Raw genomic sequence first — 19,424 nt, 5'->3', positions numbered from 1 at the left:
GAAATGTCTGCTTGACTTCCCGAGAGAAGAGGAATGTCAAGTCAGTCTTTTGCAAAAGCATATCCACTGCCTGAATGCTGTATGTCAGTAGGGCAGTGGAGGAGACAGCACGCATCACTGGTAGCTCCTCAGGCAGTCTTATGGAGCAGGGGGGTGTTACAAGTGATAACACAATAGGGAACATATCTCTGCTGAAAGGATCTAGAAGTCCTGTTTGACAACACTGTGTACAGAATTAAAGCAAGGCGGTGGAGCTGTCTGTTTTCCTAGAGCCTGATTTATGCAGGAATTCACTTCTGACAATTTGGTGATAAACAAGCCTTTTTTAAAAAAAGGAAAAAAAGGGCAAGTATCGCATGTGTTTTGATGTGAGTAGGTGAGCTGCACAGATGCAGTAAGAAAGGCAGAAACTTAAATATGGATACATGTGTCTGTTCTGAAGAAATGCTAAAATAGGAGGAAATTGTAAAATCAGTGCAATGAATTCTAAACCTGTATTTTCGTTGTGGTGACCAGCCTGTAGCTTTTGTTGACCATGTTACATTGGCTTATTGATTAGCCCTGAGATATACATGTGCCTTAAAAATGAGGGAAAATTGAGTTCAAATTTCCTGTGGCAGTTTCAAAATACATACTAGGAAGTCTGTGCTTTTTTTCTTTTTAATTGAGGGGTTATAAATTTTCTCTTTCCCCTGTCTCTGTTCATAGATTGACTGTGAAGTGAATAGTTTGCAAAGAATTAATTTTTTTGCCATGTTGAAGACCAGCTAACCTAGATATGTGGAACACAGGTAAATACAGAGCATACAGCTCAGTAAGGCTTACTGTGGAAAAGGTCGATGGATTATGTTTCCTGTCCTCCCACCTAAACAGTTAAGGAAACTGGAATGCTTAACCATGCAAGTCAGATACAATTGTACTATTTGAATGGATTCTTTGCCTTTTTTTTTTTTTTCCATCTGTTGGTGCAAGAAATGCCCTTTTATGCTGTCTTCAGAAACAGAACAAAAGTATTCTTGAATACTGTGCATCATCACAGATGTGTTGAACTCTTGTTTTCATAGATCCTTCCAGTTCTTCTGTGACTGTGTTTATTGCAGGGCTCTGCAGTTTATATCCCAGATAGAAATTATTTTAGGCTCAGTTTAGAAGGGGCAATTTCAAGGTGAATCTGCTGTTTTGTTATTTTAAAAGTAAACATGAGTATTTGTTACAGCATGTGTCCCAAAATGTCAATCCTCCATCCCAGAGATTCTATTAAACCAATGAAATAATTGGTATATTTTTTCTACATTTGGTGGGAAGAAAGGCTACTTAAATGAATAATTTTGGTATGATACCTACTTGCTGCCTGTACAATCCCTAAAAAAAGCAAACAAACAAAACCCCCTGTGTGTACAGAAGCCTTCTATCACACCATGGTGTTAATACTCACCTACAGAATAGGATCTGGACACAATTATTTTCTCCTTTACTTCATGTTGAAATTCTAGCTGTGCTGGAAGAATAGTTAAAGTATGAACTAACTTGGTGGTTCTTTTGTTTGGTGTCCTCGTGTTTTGCTCAAGCAAATAGGAATTGACTGATTGTGTACAAAAAAGAGAAAAATTTTGGTAAAGTACATCTTGTGAGTTCTGCCAGAGCTGTATGGGAGCGATCTCCAAGGTAACCAGGCTTTTCCTGACATTTTAGCTGTATCTAAAATAAGTACTGTTAGTGACTGCTTCGGTGCAGGAGCAAGGAACATCAGTTTTTATTGAGCGCAAGGAATTAGCTCTCTGTTTTTGGTCCAGTGTTTTCTGTAGAGATCATCCATGTAAGACAGGCTCTGTCACCTATCTGAAAGTGTTCAGAATTCACTCCCAAGCTGGCAAGGTCAGAAGAGACCATGTCTTAAAACGTGGTTGAGCATAAATCCTTCCCATGCTTATCTCCACAGTTACTGCTCTTTCAGCCAACTGAAAATCAGTATCAACTTGGTTTGGTGAGAAGTGCATATAAAGACAGGGGAATACACAATGAAACCTGGAGTTTTGCAGGCTAATAATATACTTCTTAAACATAGTCATTTTTGATTACTTAAAAGTAATAAAAATGTTGCACTACAGCACCTAACTTTTGTAGTTCTACTTACATGCAAGGATAATTTTTATCGCCTTTTTTATTGTGTGCTCCAATCTCGTGCAAATGGCATATGGATCATAAACAACATGGTATGTTACTTTGGACTTTACACTGAAGTTCCATAGTTTCTGTTTGCAAAATTGTGATGTCTCTTCAAATAGCAGTGGCTGTAGTGCTTGAGGTGACTTAGAGTATCTATAATGTGTCAGGATGTATGGACTGTGTTGATAAAGCTCAGTTAGACTGGCTGTCATCCATTTTCCACTTCAGTTTTCCTGTCTGACATTAAATGTTTGGAAAACTTTTTGCATAGGCATAGAAATAAAAGAATGACGCATTCTAAAATAAAACAAAGCTAAGGAAGTGGCTAGCTACCCATGAAGCTCAGTATTAATCTAAAACCTCTATTTCCAAATAATGTAATATTCTCAGAATGTTTCTCATTTGCCAGAATTTTTTCTGCCTTCGTTAAAAAAAAAGCAAAACAAAACAAGACAAAAAAAAAAATTCCCCAAATAACTCCAAAGACCCCAAATCAAAACAATATACCAAAACAAAACTAAATTTGGAATGATGGAATCCTCCTTCCCTCATTTATACATGATGTTGATTCTTCCCTTTAATTTACAATGTGAAAAGCTATTGTGTAAAAGCTGTTTTTAATATGCCATGGAGGTTGCAGGTAACCTTCGAGCAATCACAAAGCCTTGGCTCAAGGTTTGATGCCTTGTTCAATCACGAGCATTTGCCTAAAAGAAAGTGGCATTGGAGATGGCTAGGCTGTAGTGAGCGTGTAACAGTGGGTTTTACAAGGGGGAGCACAATAAAACCAGTTCAGTGGCTGGGCAGGCATTCAGCAAGCAGCCTGAGGCAACGTGTTGTGTCAGGGACTGAGTACAAAGCCTTGGACAGCTGCAGCACAGAGGTTTAATTTATAGTGACGTTGCAGAGTGCGTGCCAAAACTTTCCTCATTCCTAAGGAAACACTTTCCAGTGCATAATCGTTCAGTCTTGTAGAGTTCTTTAGAGATGCTGAAGAGCATTTTGAGCTTTTTTTTCTCGAGCAGATAGCAATGTTCTGTGGCGAGATTATGGAGGAATTGTCTGTTCACACTTTACTGTAATTTCCGTCGTCACTACAGTAATATTACTCCCAGATTTTGCTAATAGTGGTATCTTCACTGCAGCTCCTTCTGGAAGAGTAACAGGAGGTTGATTTCACTTTATTAGCTTTGTCAGCCTCTTTCCATTCAAATAACATAGCAGGCCAAATCTTTAAAATTTGATTTCTCAGAAGTAATTGCAGGGCTGTTGTGAAATACTATGCAGAGCTTTCCAAATAGAAGTCCTTGATTTTTTATTTTTTTTCCATTAGTGCAGTGAAGATTTTTACAAGGATGAAACAAAACTGACATGGTGGTGATTGATAATTCAACAGTTACAAAAAAATATTCCTTTACTAATATGAAGGTTCTTGAGAGCTTCCTTTTCAAATCCTTAGTTAGGTACATAAATAATACATTTGGCCTTCAAAATGGCTGGTTCAACAAATAATTCAATAACGGGATGTGCAAAGCATAAAATATACCATCTCTTGATGAAATTGTATCTTTTCACAATAAAGATGAGTCCTCAGCCCATGTCAGAATGACCTTTTCTATCCATGCAGAGGTTTTTTATTCAAACCATGAATTACAGTGTGGTTGTAGCCTGTCCTTGGTTTAGACTTCATCCCGTGACGCACATTTCCATTAAAATTTCTTGCCAGAAGATTATAGAAATTGGTAGCTGGGGCCTGAGACGACCATACAATCAAAAGTATTCCAGCTTTTTGCCTGAGTGGTTAAGGCAGAGTAGCGAAATCTGACGGCTTTAAACCATTTTTGCTCTGCTGTCTTTTAACAAATGTTGGTCTGGCGATACAGAGATGACATGTTGAATTCAAGATTGCTGCCTCATTTTCCTTCATTGTCTTGGGATACTCAAGAAAGAGCAGAGGTCTGTATAGCCCTATTTTGTGGAGGCTGCTTCAGCACAGGCGTTCCTGGCTTAGGACTGTGCTTGTTGGTGAGGTGAAGCCCCCATGAGCGGTAGCAGTTCTGCATTTTTTTCTTCCTGCTTTCCCTCTCTCACTACTGAAGCAAAGCAGCATTGTCACATGTGGTTAGACACTGGTTTAGGGCAGTTTGTAGCCTGACTTGGTCCTGGTGCCTAACAGGCTGTACAGACACCAGTGTGTTGTTGGTTTTTGTTCTGCAGAGCAGGAGAGGGAATAGGAGCTGTGGCACAAAAGAAAAATAAAAATGCAGCCGAACAGTTTTCTGTTCTGTTACTGATAGAACACTCAGTTTGAGAATCTTTTGTTTCCAGTAGTGCCTGTTAGGGCATATCTAGGGAAGAGCAAGCATTGATCAAGTGTGTACGACACTTCTCCTTAATGCTTTCCTAGCTGCTTAGTAGCTCAAGCAGTTTCCCACACACGTGGAAACTCTTCCAAACCTGTAGTGAACCTTTCTGACTAGCGTTAGGTCAGTCCCTCCCTGAGCCCACATAAACCTATTGACTGCAACATCCTTGGAAAGGACTTCCACAAGTCTGATATTGTCAATCTGTTGTTTTACTTTGGCCTGATTCCACCTTCATGTGATGGTCCGTCATCTCTGCTGTAATGGTTGATCCCTGTCCACCTCCCCTTTTTCTGTGTTTTGTGTCGCCTTTGTGTCCCCCTTAGTTTAACTAGGCCTGTTTGATCTCCATACAAATGTTGTTTTGGACCATCTTTGCCCTTTTGAAACCTTTCCAGCTCTAATGCAATTTTAAAGAAAGAGACCAATACTGCACATTGGTCAGTACAGTCCATAGTTGTTCTGTTTCCTTCTTTATGCCTTACCTGATGATTCCTAACACTGCTGAATTGGACTGGGATGGGGGAAGTATGGATGCATTTCCTGGTTCTCTTGTGTGGTGTATTGGCTTCTTAGTTTCTTGGTAGATGTCTTTGTCAACACTAGTGTGTTGAGTGTACACATTATTAGAGGAAAAGGATACTCAGTGGGTGCTCAGGCAGACAGGCTCAGGTCTGTGTTGCTAAGCAAGGTGTTATTGCATGGGGGTAATAGCAACATGATGTTTTTTAGAAAGACTTCAGAGTAGTTACACCTCAGTCAGTCCCCCAGAATTTTTCTTTGCTGGTTCTGTCACTATGAGAAACAAAACTATTCCTGCTTGTCATTTTTCTTTAGTTTTCATGCAAGAATTAGTTTATTTTTCTGGAACCCTGGCTTGAGTTGTGGGCGGATTTAAACCACCTATAATAAAAAGTGGAGTTTTTTTTAATATGACACTTAGGCATTACATGTTAATTAAGGCATCTCTGCATACCTTCTTAAATGGCACCCTGAATACAATGAGGACCAGAGTGATAACAATGTGCTGAATGGTTGCCATTAACTCCAAGGGACTATACGAAATATTTGAGTAACCAAGGTATTGATGAAGTCTGTTGCACATATTTCAGTAGTGAATTGAAGAGTACTTTATGTCTTACAGTTGATTACTCTAATTTCCATCACAGCACCTTTTTTCCATCGCAGCACCTTTTTTCCATTCAGCGTTTACATAATGCAGAAAATTACATCCTTTGTCACTTAGTGAGGTGTATTCTGAATTCATGTGCATTCTTTTCTCTTTCCCAGATATTTTAAAAGGTAATCTTCTTTTGGTTTCCAAATAGTCCTTTAAATTCTTTTTTCCAAGAAGTTTCATGCTATTAAGTGCGAAGTAGTAATAAACCACAGGTTGCTTTCAAAGTTTATAAAGGCAAATGTTTTAAAGCTGCATTGCTGCAGAAAGGTGTAACAACTTGCTTGTTATACCTGTTCAGTTTGTAATGATAATGGCTGGCGCATTAATGTAGCTTTTAAGAGCAATACCCTTTTCTTTTCCAAGAGAAGGCTTAAGAATGTTTATCTTGGAGTCTTCTAGAAAACCCTGCTCATTTATGTAATACCTTTTCAAAACAGCCAGATGGATCCAGGCAATGCTTGTGCATGTCACATATGTCTAACGCCTTTCCTTCTCCTGGGACCAAACTGCATTACATCATATTTTATTATTACAAGACAGAATTTTGGTGGAACTTAGCCATATGGTTGAGTCATCTGTTCTCTTTAGTTTTGGAAGGATTATACTAGCATCTTCAAAAGACTGTTAAATTTATTGGCTTTTTTACCCCATAAAATTTGGAAACCTTCTGCTGTCTCTGGCAATGAAAACTATCTCATTTTCAGCTTATTTATATAATCCTTTGCAGTAATTAATTGATTCTGCTAAAAGATGCTGTTACAGGATGAAAAAAAAGGATGCTTGTATGTTATTCTGGGTTTTCTATCTCATGAGATAGAAGGGAACCCCTAAGATATGTGACGTGGATTCCTAAAATAAACCAAAAAATCAACAAATGCACATTCTTTGCTTTTTTGTCATGACTCATAAGGCTCTAAGGCATTATCTCTTCTTCCATGAAGACTTAAAACCTGTTACAAATCCTTGCTCTCCCTCTGCTCCTCCACCCTTTCACATGAATTATTGAAAAGCATGTTTTGAAAAAAGATGAGAATTACTTTGCCACTGACTGGCCATTTGCTCCTGGGAACATGTCTGAATTCAGCAGTTACTCAAAGTTGTGTTAGATGTGCTCCGTGGAATCCAACGTAGCCCTGGTGTGCAGTCTCAGTCTTTGAAATGTGTTTAGAGTAAATTGATCCTGATGGGGAGCGTGGCTAGGGATATTGGTTAGGTCATTCTTGCTTGTAAGCATCAAGGGGAAAATATTTTATAATATTTATGATACTACTAGGGATTTCTCTCTCATGTCAACCCCTGCAAGAACTGTGATGAAATGGTTATAGCTGTAGCAGGGATGTTTTTGATGATGTGAAAGGGTTTTGTAGCACAGCTAGCCCACTCAGTTTTCCTGGGTGTGTGTGCTCTTTCTCCAGAGAGGCTCTGGGGAGCAGACTGACCTTCAGGATTTTGTGCTTTGGACATCATTTAATTATAGATTTTTCATTTGCAGTAGCTTTGTACTGGGGCAATTGAAAATCTCTATGTTGTTGAGCTGCTGAGCTCTATTACAGAAAATGTGTGCAGGTCTTGTGAAGAAATCAGAATATAAACTGGACAACTTTCAGTAGGGTGTCTTGATATAGCAGCAACAGTATTCCTTAGGGGGAAAGGACAGAGAAACCACTGGCAGTACTTACCTTGATAAAAGGAGAGTATCTTGATGATTGTGACATGCAAATATAGTCCAGTCTAGGACTAATTAGGAGGAGTCAAGTGAATCTTTAATCAAAACAAAAAAGCAGAGGCTTGTTTGTAGCTCATGTCTTCTTGTGTGAGCCATTCTAGTGCATTTGATGAGTTGCAGGGTATCCAAATTAGCAAAAGCACTCTAGTGAAAGGACTGGGTGTTCTAGCAAATCACATATTATTGATAAAAATATTCAAATGAGTACAGGTTATTGACGTGCAGATCGGTCCATTAATACTGGGCTGTGCTGGTTGTGCCAGGCAGCAGATAGCTCAGTCACTGGCCAAATAGGCAAGGGTTAAACCCCCAGCATTGGCTTGGGGCAGCCAAAACCGAGTTTCCAGGGCTGCCTGGAGAAAGCTGCACCAGCTCTGGCTCTGATCAGATGAAAGGCAAGGCCATCCCTGCCTGCTGAACAGAAAACTTGTGCATGTCATTATTCATGCCTGTAGAGAAATGGAGCTCCTTCTTCAGATGAGGCCTAAGGAAAGGAACCGGGGTGAGTGCCTGCTTGTTCTTTCTCTCCTTTTGCTTCAGGCCTGCCATGTGTGGGCAGTTGATGTTCTGCATACAGAGAGTCTGACGCATAAAAGACTTGTCTGATGCTCAGTGCATGTGATGTGGAGGATAAACAACGTGGGAAGATGCGGTGGTGTGAAATCTCACATGTTCTTCACTGGCAGTGAAGTGGATTTTATTTTCATGCAAAACAATTGCTTGCTTTTCCCCATGACTCTTGGATTTATCCCTCATTGCAGTCATGGAAGTAAAAGCAGCTAAACCTAGCTTGCTTCTTTAGTATTTGATCTTGGAAACTGACAAATATTAGGTCTAGAGGTCAATCCACAGCACCAACATCTGCTAGTGGCCTCAGGAAGATCAGACAGTGAAATTTTTTCCCTTCCTATGCAGTCATGAAGTACTTTTGGAGGTTGAGTTGAGTCCTTGAAGACTCCAAACAAAATAATTTCTTGGAATAGGGATTTGTCTCTATGCTTGCACTATGCTTTGTTTGGCTTTGTCATGCGTTTCAGAATAGAAGGCTATAATCTTGTAGCAGTGGTTATGTCCTTTACAAGAATGACAAATTCAACTATAAATAGACTGTTTTTCTACTCTGAATAGTTTTGAAATGTTAATACATATTTTGTTATGAATTTAGAAATTGTATTGCTTCCTACAATGGCATTCTAGTAGGTATAAAAATATTGTGAAGTCTTTTTAAAAACATCTAAGAACTTTTCTGGCACTTGTGGAGGATATTAAGAAGGTGAAGTTTAGTCAAGTAATGTACTTTGTCTTGCTAAAAGAGGGAAAAAAAGGTAGCAACTTTCATTGTGAGCCAAATGCAGGCATTTGTAATACAAACACAAAGTGCCATGGTGGCTTGTACCTTATGAACGCAGCTTACAGGAGTACTTCTTGCATCAGTTCTGGACAGTGTGCGGTTATGTTTGGTGTTCAATTTTTTTTTTTTTTCTTGTCCGCAGCCTTTGTGTCTGTATTCTCCTTTGCAGAATAATGGGGAGGAAAAACGGGTAGCAGCTCTAAACGTAGTGAAAATCAGCTTACTGTGCAGAAGTAGCAAGATAAGCAGTATTTTGAGGGGTTTAGCAACAGACAGGAGGGAAAATGGAGCCTTAGGTCTAAAGTGGCAGTACAGAATGGATGTCCATTTGGCCATCGGAAATCAAGAAGATCCATTAAGTACCTGCATTCTCTAAGTTAACTAGTCAACAGAAACTGGAGCATGCTACTAAAAATCTAGGTAGACATAATCAGCTCAGATACCCAAACCAGGTTGTAGAATGAATAGAGTGTGCTGATTTGGAATGGACCCATCAGGATTGTGGAGTCCATTTCCCAACTCTGCAGGACACACCCTAAGGGTCACACACCATGTACCTGAGAGCATTGTCCAAATGATTCTTGACCGCTGTCATGCTGGTGCTGTGACCACTGTTCCAGTGGCCAACCATCCTCTGGATGAGGAATCTTTTCCTGATATTCAGCCTAAATCTCCCCTGATACAACTCCAAGCCATTTCCTTGGGTCCTGTCAGTGTCACCCTAGAGCAGAGATCAGTGCCTGCCCCTCCTCTTCGCCTCACAAGGAAGCTGTACCTGCAGTGAGGTCTTCCCTCAGTCTCCTCTTCTCCAGGCTGGACAGACCAAATGCCCTCAGCCACTCCTCACACAGCTTCCCGCTCCATTCCCTTCACCTCTTTTGGATGTTGTGTAATGGCTTAATGTGCAGAATTTACAAACCTTCCTCTAAGGAAGTCATATATCTATTGCATTAAATGTTGAAATCTAAGGGGCTGTTTATGTTCCTGTCTAGAACCAAGGAGTTCAGATGTGTCCTTGGTCTTTGGGTGGACTGTGGTCTTCACAGACACCGTGTCAACACAATATTGAGGATTGTCCAGATCGTCAACACAATAGCTGAATAAACTTTGCTTGCAGAGTTAGCATTCTCCCTGTATCTTACAGCCTACTTACTGCTGAAATATACTTACCAGTTAAAAGTTCATGTTAGATTATGCAGGCAATTTTACTTTGAACCTCTTGATTTCCCCTTTTTCCTAGCTGACTGTGATACAGTTGTGCAGTAGATATCCCAAAACTTGAAAGGCTTTATGTAGGCTGCTATTTGACCTTTGTAAGTAACTAAAGTCTGTTGATTAAGTAGTTCTTCAGTCTTAAAATTTGTTAGAAGTGGTCTTTTTCATATGTCTCATGCTGATTATCAGTTTCCTGTTTATGTAGGTTTTTATATTTAAGGGTAAGGAAAACTTGTGGATCCTTGGATAACCATTTGAGAAGTGTGGTCATTTTTAAGTCTGTGTTTTGACACCTCATGGATTTTTTTTGAAGGGAAGAGCTCCCATGTGTCCAGCAGTAATCAGTAGTTTGTTAGATATGTTTTAGTTTTAGTGCAATTATTGAGTAATTTCAAGATGAGAACAGTCATCTGAGTTCTCTGTAGCTCAGATCTTTAGAACTTTGAGAAAAGACAGAACAATGGGAGATGGCCACTTCAAACAGAATAGATTTAACATCTTTATTTTTAGAAAGTCCCTTGTGTTTTTTCCTGTGTTAAGATAAACATAGTTTCATTTATACAAATATGCACAATTAATTCTTGGCTTTACTTTCTTCTGTCTTACTGAGAGTGATTGTTTGCATGTGGTGCAGTTACTGCTACATCCTTTGCTATCTGAAAATAAAGATAAATCTTCAGTTGCTGTACTGATGATGTGTGAGATGATAAACAACGGACAGTAGCTGGACTTATTGCCAATGCTCTGGCTGTATGTTACTAATTATTTAGATGTACTTTTTCTTGTTTTATTCTAATGCCTCACATGCTGTGAGCTGTTTGCTCATTGCTTTTCCTTTTTACTCAATGGAATGAAATGACTTTAGTGAAAACATCGGTAATTTCTTAAGAGAAAACACCTGATGTACCTAGATGTAATGTTAGCAGGAAATACCACTGTTCCTCAAATGCAAAGATTGATTTATCTCTTTAAAAAAGGCTCAAAAGTTGTATCTGAATGAAAGAATCCTTGTAGCCTTCAGTATGAAGTGAAACAAGCAGCATGTGTGAGCTGTGTGCCTCCCAACCCATACAAAACTCCACCACGAGCCTCTGAAATCACAGTTGGGCCAGCAGTATTCCTTGGTTTGGGTGAGCTGTGTCACGCTCTCTTGGTCTCCCTTGCTGACTTTTGCTCTCAGGCTCTTCACTTTCTTGCTCTCACAGAAATGGAAGTCTTGCATTTGAGTTACAAGGTGGCTGCTTTTCTGTGCTTTAACTTCCTCACCTTATGGCTACTCTGCATTAAAAGCCTGACTGAAACTGTGAAACTAACCATAGGGGTTTTTTAGAGTAACCCAAACAAAAAGCAAACAAAAAACCTCACTCACAAAACCCAACCAAACTGCCACCAAAACAGATGAAAAACACCCAAGAAAATTGCATGCAATAAATACAAACATCTCAGCAAAACAGTAAACTTATTTCCACTTTCATTTCCCTCTTGAGTGTTCTTGGAGCACAGCTCACAACCTGCTGCAAATTCCAGTCATCATCTAAGCAAAGACCACACTAACTTTTTTATACAACTTCCCTTCCCCCACACCCCCAGTCCCCTGACTTAGAGTCTCAGATGACCATTTTAGTCAGGTCAACTTTCCCCTTCTCTCTTGGTGAAAGACCTTTTCTTTTCACAGCTTTTGGTCCCCTTCTGCCAGGAAAGTTTCTGGGCAGCCTCGCTGGCGATAGAAGTGCCCTGCTGAGTGACTTGCTGTTCGGTTGCATTATTCTGGAGTTCAGCATGAAAAAATGGTTTGCTTGGATAATAATCACTTCTTTATCTAGAGAAGCTACTCAGTGAATGAATAATTATCAAGGTTTACTGACAATCTGCCATTAGTCTTCTGTTACCATTCCTTGTCCATTCACTCCAACTGCTTCCTGCCTTCCCTGTCGTGCTTTTTATCTCTGATTGAAATGAAATTCATGGTCTGATACAAATACAGTCTCAAACAGACCTCATGCAATTCACAAGGCCAATTACTCCAACTAGGCACCATAGCTCAAGAAGCAAGAGGAGGGCAACGGACTGACGATTCTGATTGTAAAATGTGCACAGGGTACTTGCATTGCTGCCATTTCCACCTTTAAAGAATGACATGTGTCATCTTGTGAGCTGTGAATGTTTCATCTTATGTAAATATAATTAATGTTATTAGCCATCAGTCACCTAAAAAAGAGCCACATGGATGGTCAAGTGAAGCTGGAAAAGACTGGGTTGTAGCAATTAGTGACATTTAGATAATATCACTATGAATACTTTGAAAGCCATTGTCACGCTTTGCTTTTCTGACAACTTAATTAGAGGTCTAGCCCTTACTTGAGGTGAAGTTAATGAACATAGCATCTTTTGGCATGGCCCTTCAGGGCGCTGCCTTGGGTCGGGTGCGGTGCAGCAGAGGTCAGCTTGCAATGCCACTGTGCTGCATCTGTGCCAAGGGCAGGCTTTGGGAGTCACAGCAACTGGAAGGAGCCCGGGAGGCAGCAGCTGCTGGCATCTGCTGAGCTCTGAATGTCCTGGGAGAAGCTGCTGCAGACTGGAATAAACTGTTGCTGATAAGGTCAACAACATCCTGCCCATCTGCAAGTGAGATTTCCACTCCCACCACCCAAGCTTGCTGCTGGCAAACACAATCTCTAAATTACAGATGGGAAGGCCAGGAAAGGTGTAAGCTCCTTACCTACATACCACTGGCTCCTAGGTTATAGTGTTTTCAGATAAGCCATTCTTTTGAGAAAAACTGTCATCTGTTGTTTTAACTTCAAGGAATGTTTTGTTTAGTGAATGCATTCAGTACAATAAGATTGTTCTTGTTTTTAAAACTCTCTTGGGAAGTCCAGCACATGTGGACTTTTGTGGATGGCCTTGTGATGCAGTGGTGTTCAGTGTCTTTGCCATGCATTTATGACGCCAGTCTTTAAGTATTCCTTTCCTTTTCAGACACTGAGTTGCTGAGTTTGAAATTATCAGGAATTTCAATTTGCTACTCAGCTTCCCTGTAGTTCTGATTTCAGTGGAGATAACATAACTCTGTCTCCAGTAGGTTTGCAACAATGCAAGGTCACTTAAATCATCTCCTGTAGGCTGCATGCCAAAGATAAAGAAACAAGGTTGTTGCCAGTTAATGTTTGTTCAGGTATTTGCTCATAGAAAAAGTTGTACAAGTGCTAAGTAGAACTATCACCTCTTGTTATTCGTTATTTCTTGCATGATATGTGCTGGTAATCTCAGACAATTGAGGCTTAATATCCTGATATGGTGGTGATGAAAACAAGAATAGGTACCTTTTTTGAACATGTTTTAATTCCTCAGCTTCACTTCTGGAAAGGAAATTGTTCACTTTTTGCAGAGAAAACAATTTTTAAGCAGCTAGGGCAAGCTGTAACTCTTTAGGAAAACAGGCCTTGAGATTAAGGTTTCTCTTTGGATTCAAAATCTGTCAACTTGTCAACAGGATATGTGTGATCCCAAACATGAAGGATTTTTACTGAATGGTTTCAGCCCTACAACTGAGATAAGTACTGTACTAGTATCTTGCAATGATTAAATTGGAAATAAATTGTGCACAGAGAGAGCTTACAGGAAACTCAACAGCAGCCAGTGCAGCTGCTGTTGGTAAGTGCTGCTGAAGTTTGTGATGGAGCCATGGTTTTGAGAGGTCATCCTGATGGTGGTGTGAGCACTCTGTATTGGCTTGAGTATTGTCTTTTTTAATCACTAGTCATAAATCAATCCATGGTGTAGATCAAGTCAATCAAGTTCTCAGCCTCACTTCATTAATACCGACCACACAGTGGCTTGTGCAGGAGTGGCTTTCCATCCCGAGCTTGTGAGCTCTGTGCTGCCAGCTCCTTTCTCAGGTTCATGAGCGTTTCAGTATGAAAAACTGAACTGTTACCAGGGAGGTGCTTCTGAGTGAGGACCTACAGCTCACTTTTCCATCTGAAAACTGAAAAACAAGAATAAAAAGCATGCTTGAGAGGGATGTTCAATGCCACCTGATGTTTGGATTTTAGCATGCCATCCTTTCAGCTGTCAGCTTAAGATTTATTAGGGATGACAGATTTTCTAATTCCCTGCACATTAATAGGAAAACGTTAACTATTTTTAGGCATGACTGAAAAACACCTGTTTTATACAAAAGTTTGTACGTCTTGAGCTTTTTTCTGATTACTTTGTCTCTGCATATGTAATATTCATTATTGCTACCTATACTGAACACTATACACCTTTAAAAGAACCTGAACAAACAACATACTAACTCTTACCCCTCCCCCAAACCTGAAGAAGTACTGAGTGGAGCACTGGCTGTGGTCTGTGTAGCTGAAATACATTTCATCAGTTTTGCATGTGTTCACAAGCCATTGTTATTGCAAAATGTTAATTGTTTAAAGGAAGGCTGTTGATAACTGTTTGGCATGTGGCCTACAGGAGTGGGGGGTTTGTGTAGGGTGAGGGTGGAGGTGAAGAGAACTCACATGTGCAGTCTTTTCAAGGATTAGATTCTTCCAAATTCATTACACAGATGTGTTTATTCTGAAATGCTCAGGTCTGTGATACATACTCAGTTGACTAACTTTTTCATTTGCATCAGCCTTAACACAAAACAAAAAACATCTCCAAACAAAACAAAAGAGCCCTAGCTTTGTTGGTGATGAGAAGTACCTGCTTAGCTGTGGTTTTGTTGCTCTTGTACTGTAATAAAGATTTTCCTGAAGACTGTGCTGCTATTTGGTGCCAACCTTGAGTTTGAAGTGCTCTGCGTTTCAAACTTAATGTTATATGTGGATACCTCTCTGACACTCTTTTATGTTACCTTGATGAGTGGTACAACAGAACTGAAGCTTCCCAAGGGCTGTGTGGTGGATGGTGCCATGCTATTTGGATGAGATCTGAGAGCAAGGCAAGTTAGAAGTCTTTAGATGGATGGGACAGGATGTGGTGCACAGCTGAACAAGGGACCTTACAGAAATGTCTGGGCAGCTTGGAAAAGTGGAGTGGGATATGGTTTGGGGACTGCAGTGGAGGAAGCTTGATGCAGTAGGTTTGTGACGTTAAGGTCTCCAGTTCTGCTGGCCATCCTGTACTCCTGGCAAAAGAGAGCATCTCCCATGTGTTTTCCAGTAGACAAGTGCTGGCGCTGCATGATGGGTGTCAGTTCAAGGTGGCTTTTACAAAGAACAGTAACCAGGAGTACCCATGAAGTATCCCAGAAGTTACCTCCCATGTCTTTGGTGTATGCTTGATGATGTGTTACTTGTGGGGTCAAAACCAGGCTACTATTACAAGAGATTCCAAAAATATAATGTAATGCAACAGTCACTGCCTCTGTTCAGAAATCTGGGTTTTCTGATCTGCTATGGAGAGCAGTGTCTGTGCAATGTTTGATTACATGAGGCACTTTAAGAGCCCTACTGACTTAAATACCTCATACTTTCTTGCCAAATCCTGGGTACAGTGTATTTCTGGTTGTCATATGTGTTCCCTGCCCTTCAAGGTTTTTCTTTCCCTGAAGAACATGGACAGTAGGGCTACAATTCCATATTGAAATGGGTTTTTGAGAGTCTATTGTGTGCCATTTATTTTATTAGCTGTACCTTTAACTTTTGGAATGCATTGTACAGTGCTGGTCTTTGAGCACAATGGGGAAGCAAAAAACCAGTTTGATTCTATCAGAGGAATATTTGAACAACAATTGATGCCTGCATACTTGTTGCTTCTATGTGAACAGATTTATGCATAATTTTATTTCAAAAATAAAACAAGCTCTGTAAATAGATTATTGTAGCTTGCATAAAATTGACATTTCATCTACAGTTGTGATGATGACACATTATTGATGCCTTAGAATGGAATCTTTATTGCTTTAATGAAAAGATGAATGACTTTATGTGAGTAATAGAGTGTGATGGCTTTTAAACAACTTGGGTAGGACTCAGTTTATAAATTTATTTAGTTTATAAATAAGCATAATTTTGCTGCACAATGATGAAGAGAAACTGCATGTATTCTTTTGGTTTTCAGGAACAAAGCAAAATTTCAGGTACAGTAGGTAATAGATGTTAAACATGCAATTACAAGAACTATATAAGAGGATTTAGATGTGTGACAATCTCTAAAATTACTCATTCCTTTAACATCTCTGAGTCACAGTGCTTGCAAGAAGAAACACTGCTTAGATATAGAGCTGAAAACAGGAATCTAAAATGACTGCCAAATACAGATCTAACCTAACCACCAGCCTCTACCATGTTCCTCTAAGCAGGAAGAGGAATTAATTATCCAGCTCTGTGAGAAAAATAAAAACATGTACACTGATAACCTTTCTTTGACATTGAGACACATCTGATTCTACTGAGTGTTTTCAGGGTCATTTAATGGCTTGTCCAAGTTCAGTTCTATTTATTTCTCAAGTATGGGGGAATCTTTTTAGCTGTACAGGTAAGTCGGCAGCAGTTTTTACTTGAGGCGTCATTAAGTCTTTCCTTAATTGTGTTTGTGTGTGAGTGTTCATTTTAAGATACCAGAAAGTGAGAAAGAATATGGTTGAAAACTACAGTAAAGATGAGTTAAAGAATCTATTCTTTAAAACAGGTTAAAAGAGTGATTCCACATGTCATAAAATGTTTTACTGTTAGCGTGAACATTGCTCTGCATCATCAGAATCACTTTCTGAATACTCCAGGGTTCTCAATTCAATATCCGAGTATCTCCCCAGTACAGTTTCCATGCTACGTAAATACTGAGGGATAATCTGGGACACAACTGTGTTCTTACCTATTTGGTCTGGGATTTTTATGATGGTGTAATCACAGATGAATACAGTTACCACAGCAGCTTCTCAAAGGGGAAACTGACACTTCATCTCAGATATTTCTTATATATGGGAGTTAGTATTTGTGTGCTTACTTGCTTGTACCAGAACACTGAATATTGGATTATATGTCAATAATGTTTCAGTTTAATAGCTGACCATTGAAGGAATATTCATGAAACTTCTTGAAGATGTGGCCATTTTTGTACTCTATAGCTGAATGTTCTTCTGAAAGCTGTTCTGCCAAGGATTTTCAGTAGGCCTTAATCTTAACATCTTCCTGTAGTTTATTCTATTTCATGCTTCGAAAGTAAATTGGTGATTTCAGGTCAGGAAAAAAATCTTAATTTAGGTGTTGTGTTTTTTCTTCAAAGTATAGGTTAGTATTGGATTGGATGTGTGTGTTTGGTGTGTGTAGACTAAGGTTGATTCATCAAATAGCCTGTATTTAAATATCTTATGTGACTGAATAATAAAAAAGCTCAGAAACAGGTCAAACTCCAAAACAAAAGATGTACTGTGAAATAAAGAGTGTTAACTTTAAAGTTTTTTATTTACAAGTAAGTTACATTTTTTTTAACATCTGCTTTTAATAATAGTCTGCTTTTAAAGCATGAAATTCCCCAAATACAGAATGGGCAATGAGTCTCATTTTGGGTGGAGCCTGCTGCTTGGCTGACCACTCATTGTCATGGAGTCTAAATATTGCTTAGAGAAACAATTTTTTTTTGCTGATGTAATTAGTGCTCTAGAGTCTATAGAAATTTACTGCAGTGCCATAAGAGTAAAGACTATAACCTGCTGGGTTATGGTCCCACCCACCACCTGGTGGGTGCACTGACCCACCAGTCACTCCACTGCCGTAACAGACTGCAGCTGCTCTCTCTGCATCTCTTCCTTTGGCAGAGCTGCCATTTGTACTCTTGGTTCCAGGTGGTGTTCTTTCAACTTGTCTGCTCTCCTGCCAGTACTGCGCTCTCCCTAATGGTTCTTTTAATTTGTTTTTATAATAACTTTTAACCTGGAACACTTTCCTCCTGCTCCTCCTGTTTTTCAGGGTGGGAATAGCCTGTGGGGTTATCAGTGTGCACATCATACACTTTTCCCCACAAGCCCAGACAGAGAAATGTCAAAGGTTTTATGTATCTGTAGGAAAAAAGTCTATATAGAGCATCAGGACAAGGTGTTGGGGGGGGGAGGTGGTGGTGTTTTTTATTGTTTTTTATTAAGTTGCATATTTCTCAGGGTGTGTATTAACATTAATTCAGTAATTTCAGAAGTTGTGTACAAATCAAATGCTCATGGACAGGCAGTCATGCTGGAGATGAACTGACTGATATCAAAGAGGAAGCCACAGCTGTTGAAGTTAACTCTCCTGAGTGTAGCAGGGTGCTAACACTGGTTCAAATACAGCTTTTAACTGCACCAGATTGTTTTTCCTGGAGACTGAACACTGTTGTTGGTCCAGACTAGAATGCATGTGTGCAACTTTCAACTCCTTTTCCAGAGCTAGTTTTGCTGTAATCACATGGAATACAGAAAGTTAACTGTCCTCATTTCTTAGGATCTTGCTAGACTCAACTTGGAAATCTTTTAGAGGAAATAGGCCATTGTCCTGATGGTTCAGAGGAGGATGGAGAGTCATCAAGTTGGGAAGTCATGTCCTATGACTGATTCAGCTGCTGAGAGGGATTAAAAAGATTTAGTGGATTAGGTTTGGAAAGATCTGAAAGTAGGATGGTTTTCTTTTCTTTCAGTAGCGCTGTGTGAGTGATTTGTTTGATTTTTTTAAAGACCAACATGGGATAAAAAACACAATAAAGCTAGCTGCAGTCTGCAAAGGGCAGTCTCTTCACCCATTAACCTCTACTAAATGTGAGCTGGGAAAAGCCTTTAATATGGAAAGTTTTTGGCTGGTTTGGGTTGTTAGGGTGGGGTCTGGATAAGATGAGGCACCCCATTGCTTATCCATGTGATGTATGTCGTGAAGATCCAATGGGGCCAGTGCAGCTCTGAAATGGAAACCAGGACTAGAAAAATAAAGGAGAATTTTTGAAAATACAGTAAGAAAATGTGTTATTTTTTTCCTGCAACTCATCTACATAGTTTCCAAGTTACAGTTCATCTTTAGTCATCGCTTAGGCCCTGGCTTAAGCCATCAAATCCTTGGGAGCCTCTGCTGCACAGCTTGCAGATTACTTTTATGCGGCTTTGTCTGTGCCATTTCTTTGGGTTGGGCCTTTGTTTAAGCTTTCAATGGTGATAAATGTGTGCAGGATCATTCTTGAGAGCCTGTACACTGAACTGGTACTGAAAATATTTCTTCTTTCGTTTCCTTTTACTCAGACGAACGAGTGGAACAAGAATGATGATCGGTTGCTGCAGGCGGTGGAGAATGGAGACCCTGAGAAGGTTGCTTCACTGCTGGGTAAAAAGGGAGCCAGTGCCACCAAACAAGATAGTGAGGGAAAAACTGCGTAAGTCCAACCAAAACCTGTGATTAACTCATAGAAAACCCCAGCCCTAGATGCACATGCCTCTTCTGTGAATTAAAAACCAGATACTATTCT

At 39.7% G+C, this 19,424-nt stretch overlaps 1 protein-coding gene across 3 annotated transcripts in view; it reads left to right on the top strand.

Annotated features, from left to right (window-relative positions):
* The window catches only part of RAI14 (retinoic acid induced 14), an 87,993-nt gene that overhangs the window by 29,150 nt on the left and 39,419 nt on the right, over positions 1 to 19,424 (top strand). For all 3 annotated transcript variants that reach the window (XM_058864658.1, XM_058864656.1, XM_058864657.1), the window contains exon 3: positions 19,201 to 19,331. In XM_058864658.1, the coding sequence (XP_058720641.1) occupies positions 19,201 to 19,331 (131 nt within the window). The remainder of the gene's footprint in view (positions 1 to 19,200; positions 19,332 to 19,424) is intronic.

Source organism: Poecile atricapillus, chromosome Z (genome assembly GCF_030490865.1).
Source record: "Poecile atricapillus isolate bPoeAtr1 chromosome Z, bPoeAtr1.hap1, whole genome shotgun sequence".
NCBI lineage: Eukaryota > Metazoa > Chordata > Aves > Passeriformes > Paridae > Poecile > Poecile atricapillus.
The sequence above is the reverse complement of the archived record's forward strand: the minus strand, read 5'-3'. Positions and strand labels throughout refer to the sequence as shown.